Source organism: Austrofundulus limnaeus, unplaced genomic scaffold (genome assembly GCF_001266775.1).
Source record: "Austrofundulus limnaeus strain Quisiro unplaced genomic scaffold, Austrofundulus_limnaeus-1.0 Scaffold97, whole genome shotgun sequence".
NCBI lineage: Eukaryota > Metazoa > Chordata > Actinopteri > Cyprinodontiformes > Rivulidae > Austrofundulus > Austrofundulus limnaeus.
The window spans coordinates 429,787-439,806 of NW_013952499.1; the positions used below are offsets into that span (position 1 = coordinate 429,787).

General features: G+C 38.5%; 1 protein-coding gene across 2 annotated transcripts in view; it reads right to left on the minus strand.

Annotated features, from left to right (window-relative positions):
- Positions 1-10,020, minus strand: part of st6galnac5a (ST6 (alpha-N-acetyl-neuraminyl-2,3-beta-galactosyl-1,3)-N-acetylgalactosaminide alpha-2,6-sialyltransferase 5a) — a 60,349-nt gene that overhangs the window by 2,865 nt on the left and 47,464 nt on the right. For both annotated transcript variants that reach the window (XM_014013029.1, XM_014013030.1), the window contains exon 6: positions 3,642-3,749. In XM_014013029.1, the coding sequence (XP_013868483.1) occupies positions 3,642-3,749 (108 nt within the window). The remainder of the gene's footprint in view (positions 1-3,641; positions 3,750-10,020) is intronic.

The window sequence follows — 10,020 nt, forward strand, 5'->3', positions numbered from 1 at the left end:
TATTATTATGACTTTTACTTGTAATATTTTGACTTTATTCTTGTAGTTTTAAAAATATTCTCTGTCTCTGTTATAAAAGACTATCGAGCATTTTGAAAGAAAAAGTTAGTAAATGCTGCTAACGTGGGGCTCAAACCAAAGAGCAGCCAGTCAGTTAGACCTCCTGCAACACGATGCATGAAGGGTCTTCACATCTGAAGGGTCTTCACAGCCTTCGCTCTTATTTATGTTTGAGGATGTGTGGAAGCTGTGGTGACCAATGAGCTTCTTCACATGAAGCTGGTGAAACATTTTAAATCAAACGAGGATCATTGGCTTGAAAAGGAAACTGCCACAATCTGTATTTATTTTCCTTGGTTTTCTAGTGTTTCTGTGTTCTCCTGTGTATCTYTCCCCTGCTGTCGTTCCTCCAGCCCCGCCCACGCTCACCTGTTTCCTCTTRTGTCTSCTCCAGGTGTYTCTTGATGTCCCTAATTATTTGACCTTTATATTCTGTGTCCTGTCTTCAGTGTTTGTCTGTTCATTGTGCTGTTTCACCCAGCCAGTGTGGTGCTCTCTGTGTTCCTGCTCCYGWGAGTTTTTGAGCTGCCCTGCCAGCSTTTTTATTTAATTAATAAATCTTTTTGTTAAACTTTGGATTTTTGCCTGCACCTCACAGAAACAAATGTTACTCCCCTGCAGGCACACACACTAAAAGTTTGTCAAGACGTTTCAGATTGTTTGAGTCGTAACGTTTTCTGCAAATATTCAGAAAACATTTTGTCAGCTGCCTATTCTGCTACATCCACACTGTCGTTCATCATCATACATTATTCATTGTCTGATCTTATATATATTTATCTTCCCACATGTCCCTGTGATTTATCAGACAAGTGCAGGACTGAAGGGAGTTTCAAATCCAGTCCTTTGGATTTGGGAAACAATTAATCTCTGCAGATTTCTTTTGTGTTTAAGAAACAAATAAATAAATAAAAACACAACCACTGTGGCTTTTGTTCACATATCTTGCCAAACAGATTGGCTTAATTGGAATTTGTGGTTAAATGTGGACGTTCTCCAGCCTCTGTGCTCAAACTGGCAGTGAAATGAGATAAAACAAAAGGTTTCGTAATAAATGTARAAGTTGTGTTTGACCAGGAGGAGCTACAGYTCATCATTTWCCATTTATCTTACAACAKATCTGACAATAAGTTAGAAAAACAYGTTTTCTGTCTTCAGATGGTTGWCTTTCAGCACAATCTGCAGACATCAGTTGCCATGAGAACCGAACGGATCGCTGAGAATCCACGAGCAATTTCTCGAAGAAATGAAGCAGCGTTGGCTTTTCACGGCCGTCCAGATTGGATTTACCTGTAGAGCCAAAATAAAAAATGATCCCCCTGATCGATCAGAGCTCAGCTCAAAGATATACGGGACATTGAACAGTTTTTTTTTTCTTTTTTTTATGAAGTAATCTAATAAGACGTGTTCCCTGTTCGATAATCCTCCAGTTAAAGTGCGAGTTGAGGCGAACGAGGCGCGAGCTGTAAATCAAATCATTAAAGCGTGCTAACGAGGCCGGCTGCTGGAGCAAAACAAGAGTCAGAAATCACCGCTTTTCATCCGTTCAACATGACACCAACGACGTGGAGCTGCAAAATATCAGACTTTTGACGAGTTTCCAACACAATCTGGGCTCATTTTCCCCTGTGATGAGTTAATTTGGAAAAAATATTTATTGTATAAGTTTTGCAAACGTGKACAATTTTTAGAAAGAGAGGAAAAACACGAAGAAAAACTTTCTATTTTTGTGTTTTGTTTCTCAATAACTGGCACCAGTCTCAGAAGAAATGTTCTAAAARCATCTTAACGGTTTTATCATTTTAACATGTTTAAGTATCGACTTTAGAAATGAGAATTTTAGTATTTTAAGGTTTGGATTCGAGGAAAAGTGCTAAAAAATTGGAAGGATCCAAATCCAGTTTTATGATCTGAGAGCAGGGCAGAAACATTTTAGTGTTCAGTTCAGTTTTATTAAAGATTGAATATCTCGTCCCTTCATCTCATCCTGAAAACCTTTTWAACCCACCTCTGTGCTGCATCCTTCATGCATGTTCCAGTTCATGAATTAATGGTTGAACGTTTGAATTTTTATATGTTTTGGACAAAAAAAAAAAAGCCTAAATCTGCCTGGCTTGAACCAGTGTCCCTTTCCTCCTGCAGCTGATGAGCTGTTGTGTTTTATTTTTATTTTCTTATTTTTTGATGCCAAATAAAACATTTAAAAGTTGAAGAAAATACTGAAATGTTTTCAAAAATCAAACTGTTTCGACACAAACTGGTGGTCAAAATCAGTAAAAGCCTGACAGAAGGAAGCAGATCTGACAAAAAAAGAAGCTTTTGAACTAAAGCTTTCAGCCTMTATTTAAACGACAAATAATCTCATCTTTTGGCATCAGGCAAAACATTTCACACTACATGACGTTTTATATGGTGCAGAGGATGTTTCACAATAAAAGCATCAGATGATGCAGTCAAGACTAACTACTGGTGCTCCRTGTGAAACCAGAAAACTAAACAAGTTCAGTTTAAAGTCTGGTTTTCAGTGGTCTACCTTCATAAAATACTGATTTGATGTTTTTTTTAATCTCCAAAATTTAGTCAAAAGTTCTTCAAATGGCTGGAAAATACAAGGTTTTGTGTAAATCTTTAAAACATTTTCTAGTGGAATACAAACCTAACCCCCCTAGAGCTGCTTCACTCCACAGCTGCTGGTTAACATGAGCAGGTGTTCCTCATGATTTCAGCAGGTACGAGGTAAACTTCAGGTTTTCTGTTTCAAATGAATTTTATTGTTAACTATTTTATTTGGACAACCTGGTTTTTAAAGATAAGAAATAATATAAAAGAGAAAACATTTAAAATTTGTGTGAATTTAAGTAAAATGGCAGTGAGACGGGGCACCACCTGAAGTCTTGCCCGGGGCCCCAAGTTGTTTAGAGCCGGCCCTGGTTGTAGCCAACAGTTCTTCACACTCCAAGAGCCGCTCATCACACAAGACTCCACCGTGTTTGTCTGTTAGCAAAATATCCCAGCTAATCGACGTGAACGGACACAAAAGTGATGACAACTCAGTCAGTTTCACTAATATTTAGCTGAACGCTGATGTAGAAGTAGCCGAAAGTCACCAGCAACACATTCTGGGGGTGACATCTCTTGATGACATTTTAAAAGTTTAAATAAAACGTAATTTTTCAACATAAGATGATCAGAATCTAAAATAAAATAAGAAAAGCAGCAGGCGATATGCGTTCCTTCTGTGAATCCTCTGCTTTTAGCTGCTTTAGGTGCAACAGCTTCAGGTTTTATCTGAAGCGATCAGAGATTTTCACCTTTTCTTTCTGCATCAGGAGCATTTTCAGTGTGTTATTTGTAGTCTGCCAGCACGCCGCGAATTTAGGTATTCCACAAACAACTCCTGCATCACTGAAATCTATTATCAGCCTGATTTCTTTTTTTTTTTTTTTCTTTTCAGTTTTAATCTTTCCTATCAGGCACTTGTGCTGCTATGAATTTTGAAGCGGCTGCCTAAAAACGCTCTTAGAGGCGACGCCTCGGTTCAGCTGCAAGTCGTGGATTAAAATCAGCTCCACGGTTCTGACCTGCAGAAGTCCGGGGCCACCATGCCGAACACGTTGATCCGGTCGCAGAGCTCCAGAGCGATGGTCATCGTGAACCAGCCGGTGCTCAGCCAGGAGTTGGAGATTTTCCTGAGGAAAAACAAAAAATAAATTCAAAAAATATTCAGCTGATTAAAAACAAAAGATATGATGAAGGACAGATAATCAGACACTGATTCTTCTGACTGCAGGATCACTCAGATCCCCTCACAGCTTCATTAAAATCCAGATTCATCCTCAGTATCGACTGWCTCAAACCAAGCCTGTCAAATAATCAAAAGCTTAATCAGAAAGCAGCTTTGCTCCCCACGTTCTGCCGACGGTTAAATTCCCATTCTGACGGGGGTCGGCCCGCTTTTTCACTGCAAACAAATGAGCTTTGTTGAGTTTTAATAGTAAAATATAAAATGATATCGAATTCTCCACATTTAAATATCGTCTCGRATGAAAACACATTTCAGTTTGACTCCATTTTAAAAGGATTAGAGCACCGCTTCAATGAAAGTTTACACATTTATGAGCGGAAATGAAAAGAAAACAGAAGCATTGACTCAACCAATTCTAACATTATGGAGTTTTCTTTTTAGTCTTTTGTTTAATTCAATCAAACTTTGACAAAAGATGGAATTTATTCAGTGAAAACAGAAAAAAAAGTCATTCTTTGCCTCGTGTATGGAAGTCTGAAACTGCTCAAATAAAAATAATTACTTGTTGGCGTAATAATGTGCCGCTCTATTTCTGTAGCTGTTCTTAATTTTGGTTATTTAAATCCTCATGAGAAAATGAAAAGAAAACTTTTTTTTAACTTTTTAAATTAGGGTTGAAATGTACAACTCAAGTTTTGGAGTCGATTCAAGATGGCCGCCACAACTAACCAACAAACTGATACAAAATTATAGAGAATGTGCTTAAATCTGGTGTGGTAGTAGCTCAGAGTTATTCACAACACACGACCCAGAAGATCTTAAAACAATCATGAGATTGTGTATAAAATCATTTATACAATTTAAAAGTCCATTGTTCAGCAGAGTGAGGTTATTTTACTTTAAAACTCAATGATGAGCCTTTATTGTGGAAAAACTTTATTCAAAGATCACTAATTTCAACTGCATTTCACGACATAAACACTGTTTTTCACCCTCAGTATAAAAGTGTCAAACTCAAGGCCCGAGGGCCAAATTGTGGCCGCCACAACTGTTTTCTGTGGCCTAAATTCAAAGATGTATTTATATCTTAAAAAGAAACTGCTTTAAAGCAGCACTCACCATAAACTACATCTCCCAGAATGCATGTTTATTTTTGCCTGGCTGCTTTTGCTGCAGCCTAGTTGTACTGGGAAGTGGGAATTTCCCACTTACAAGTCGCAAATTTAAACTAGAATGCCCCTCTGGTGGGAAATGGGGAGCGTTCAGAATTCAAGACGGCACCACAACCCATCAGTGAGTAAACCTCTTACTTTTTCTAGTATTTCTGTATTTATTTCATATTTAGTCGTACAGTTAGTGATTTTCAGTGTTTTTGAGAGGATGTGGAAAAACGCTGTTTTGTCGCAGGAAATACCAGGTAGAGCTCAGTGTTTGTCAGCGCGACGAGACAAAGAACGGTTTGTGTTTAAACATGAAAAGTTATTTACGACAATAACGCTCATGTGGCTGACATAAATGTTTAATCTTATTCTTCCTACTTATAAAAATGTGTTTCTACATATTTTTATTAATGCACAGGTTTAAAATCTATCTAAACACGTCTGGATCAGAAACTCATCAAACCAGTTTATGAATATTACAGTGAGGAGGGACAAAAAAAACCTGTTCCTGCTTCCTCCTCCTGAGCGTGAAGATCTGCAGCTGATGTAACGTTCAGGATCCTTCGGCTGCGTCAGACACAGCTGTGTGTTTCATCACGCCTGCAGGGTTTAATCCTGACGATCTGAACAGGTGCAGATATTTATGCAGCTCCTCCAGCCTTCACCGCCTCGACATTAGCATAAAAATTACGACCGTCTAAAAATAAACCCTGGAACTTTTATTTTGTCACAACCGAATCATTGTTCGGTTTTTATCCACAAACATCAAGCTGCTCGCCGTATGTGAAGATTTATGAGAGAAAATGAGCCGAGCTGCAGGAGAAAAAAAAAAACGATTTCTCCTCTCTGTGTCAAAAATCAGTAATTAAACAGCATCTGTATTTTATCAGTAAAGCTTTATTTATATAACTAATCACAAAAAAAAACACTTTAAAAAAGCAACATATTGATATGAAATAACAAAAAAATGAGGAATTATTTGTATTTGTTTGCCAGATTATGACAAAAATGCATGAATGAATGTGCAGATCTGTTATTCATGAGGAGAGAGCGGAAGAAGCACATTAATCATGATAAATGATCGTAGCAATAAGACAAACTAATTTCATTTGGAGTGATGAAAAGTCAGGTTTGGGCCAACTTGGCACAAGAACGCAGCTCCAAGAAAAGTTTGTTAGAAAAAAAAAAGATCCAGAATAAAATAACTAGTAATCATTTTATTGTTTTTCCAAATGACTGAGTATAAAACACCAAAAATATACTTTACCGGAGAGTTTTTGTAAAAAACTAACAGTTAGTGGGTGAGAGATGCAACCGCAGCAGAAAAACGTTGCTTTGCTAAATATTTTTGTGAACAGCTCCAGATCTGCAGGGTTAAATCCCAGTAATTGTTTCATATTTTGTGTTATTTGTTAGCAGGTGGTGTATTTTTCAGTGTGGGCGTCTTTTTTTTTTTTTTTTTCATTCTGGTGAAGCAGTAGGAAGCTGTTTTTCTTTTCTTCCTCGTGTCGGTGCCTCGAGGCGAGTCCTTTCATAATCCACCCCAGACTTCAGCTCAGACCGGCYCGTTCTGTTGTGTTGGACTTACTGGAGTTCTGTCCTGATCCCGCTCCAGATATGAAGGGAAATTAATATTTTTTCTTTGTTTTATRCAAAGACGTTTGTCAGTATTTCACAGCACCGAACTGTCTGCATAACTACAACACATCACTTGAGGAAGAAAACTGAAGCAACTTTGTCAGTTTTCTGCAGAGATTTATCACCATCAGTGATCAAACAGCATCATGAAGACCAAGAAACACAGTTTCAGAAGTAAGCAGAGTTGTAAAGTATTTAAGTACAAACACTTTATCTGTACTTTACTTGACTAATTATTTTTCAGCTGACCTTTTACCCTCTACTCCTCACATTTAATTTTTTTAATGTAAGAAGTAGAAAATCATTACACCTGTATCCTTTTGGCTTGTTTTCATTCCAGCTAGTTTTTGTACACAATAACAGCTATATTAGGGCTGCAACAATACATGTNGGTTTGGATCCATTTCAGCCCAGAAATCTCCCATCGTGTTCTCAGAAACCACTGCACCGATTTTATGGTTCAGTTGGGTTAAGGTGAGCTCTAAAAGCTGGAGGTCAAGCTGTTGGAGATTCACACTAAATCACAAGAACATAAACTGGAATAAAAGTACATGTTTTAAAAAGCTAATTTGCCTTTAATCACCAGTTGAGGCTCATCCCGTCTTGGTAATTTAGCACAAAAGCTGCAGAGAGACGCCTTTCCCTCAGCGCTGCTCTGCCTTTGTTATTAAAACCTGTGAGTGTGGCTTCCTCCCGCACCGTTTTAATTATCTTTACTGAAACGACACAACCAATAATTATAATTACAAGCTTGCAGAGTTGCTGATCACCCTGTTGATTATCCCGAAACTCGGATAAATGTGCAGCGCCTGTGAGGAAAGAAAGGTTCTTTTCTTTTTTTGCATCGGTTAACATCTCGTTCTGCATACAGAGATTGTTTTAACGCTACACGGCTCCGCTTCTTCATTTACCACACAACAAACAGAAACAACCTAAAAGCAGCCTCACAGATGTTCATGCACACGGATACAAAAGCTGAAAAACTGTAAATAACTGTAATAGAAGCTTTTCCGGCTGCTACATGCACAAATTCAAGAGGATGGATTCCTGCATCATTTTCCAAATCTTCTGCTTGGCACGTTCCTCCCCTGGAATCTCACTTAAGCTGAGTTCAGATTAAATCGGCGCTAAAACTCCAGACAAAAGCTCTGATAAAAAATAAAAAATAAAACCAGGCAGATAAACAGAGTCTGTGTACGACTGGAGAGTCATTAGGCATTAACAGCCACCAGACTCTCAGCTTGGACTCATTAAAACTGAGTCCTTTCACGCTTTTTAAAGCTTTAAATAAAGCGTTGCAGAAACCCAGACAAACACAAAAACACTTATTTTGTAAATTTACAACATTGTTTTTTTCTCCACCAGAAGAAGCTGCAGGAATTGAACTTTTTATTAAACATCATTTGATACGTGTGCATAATTTTACTTTCTGTCCGGGAAACAAAACTCCTCTGACCCAAACACACAGTCATGAAATAAATTTTTCAGCGTCTGTTTTTCCAGCTCACCACATGGAAAGGTTGGCCTGTTAACTTTCACACAACCTTTCTAAAGGATTAATCTGATTATATATATATATATAGTGTATATAATGAGGATTGTGAAAAAGCAACTATTTCAATGCAGCTGTATTAGTTTTACTGTTTGTCTCATCAATGTATTGTTTTATCAGTGTGTTTTTGTGGCTGACCAACTTTACAAGTTTATTTACTCACAATAAAATACTTTATTTCAAAATTTAAGGTCTTTAATGTGAACTCATCTATCCTTTGATATCTGTGTTAAATGATAGTAATTAGAGCTTTACTTTGTTCCACAAATCAGGCAAAATGTTTCTCCTCCTCCATGTTTGTTTGACATTTTCCTGATTCAGCCTCCTGAACAACATCTTGTTTCCTGGAGGGTAAAAAAGTGCCAACAAAGAGATATTTTCCTGTTTCTTGTGTGTGCGAGTGAACGGACCAYAGCGGCTGAGTGACAGCGTAATGAACAGTGACAATGCTCTCTTGTCCAACTATCATCTTTATTAGGATCTGCCCACGGAGCTAACGGCGGCGTTCGACTGGGAGGGACGTTATCGAGGCTGAAGCACAGACTTCTCATTTTCATTTAATTAAGACAGCAGCCAGGTTGTCTGCGGCGTGCTGATGTGTTGTGATGTGTAAGTACACAACGCCGCCTYGGGGCTTCAGCACAAACACGCATTTGGGCTTTACTACAGACCGATACGCTCAGAAGTTTCCAATTTGCCAAAGCAATCGGTGGTGGATCTACGGGGGCCTTTATCAGAAGCGTGCACCTCATTTCACTTAGCAAGTCTTCCTCGTTTCCTWGTTTATGAGCATACGGATGAGTAATGTGGTGTAAAACATCCAGCTCTGAGCTGCAACGGCTTCAAAGGACTGGGCTGCAGAAAACCAGAGACCACCTCGTGTTTCACTGGTATTGTAAAGCACGCACAAATATTGTTAATAAAACAATTAGCACTGAATGAGAMGCATTTAAAAGGGAACCTCCTCATATTCAACAGGAGAGGGTTGAAGAGAGAGCTCTCTGTTTATCAGTCAAGACATTCTCGRAATAAAAYAGGAGTAACGACTTTCTACTTCTTACCTTTTTAAAAAACTGTAGTGAGTAGAAAGTACAGATAACTGGGTAAAAATGTAATAAGTAATGTATCATGTATTCATTAAGCRACCCAAAGKTTGGATATTGCCWTAAGTCTTATACGGCAGGTAGTGAGGTAAGAATTAGATGCAAGGCCGCAAAAGGTCTCTAGCTATGRGTGGGTGCTGCCACTCCTGGCCCAAAGGTGGGAGCCCCTTGTGAGGGAGGGGGTCCCGTGGAGAGATTTTACCGTGCTGGCCAGCCCGCGTTTTTCGGCTCCATTGGGAGTGTCAGCAACTGCCTGCAAGCTTATTTTCTTGAAGTGAGAAAACTTTTTACCCGACAAGTTTGACCTGAGCTGACGACACATTAGAGCTTCTTAAAAACGCTCCACYTGAACTTGACTTTGTCTGATTTCAGCTCCTCTCTCATTATTGTTTCACACTCCAAAAAACACAGCAGCAATAAAAAAGGACAAAACCTTTTTTTTTTCAGTCTCATTCTTCATTATTTAATGTTCCTCCGCCCTGCGAGCCACAATCTTTGGATTCTGCTTTCATGTTTCTGTTAATGGCTTCACATTTTTTCCTCTTTTCTTTTCTACAAAAGAATAATTAAAGGCATTTGATTTCATTTTAATGACGAAAAGCAGGTAAGTCCTGCGGCCTTTGGTCAGCACAACACGAGTTCTGTGTTTGTGTGACAAAACACACGTTTATCCTTTTTATTAGACTTTAAGGAAATCACTGACATTTCATGTCCCTCACTAAAGGTTTCCTCCGTCTGAGCAGGAACCTTATCAGACAAAAC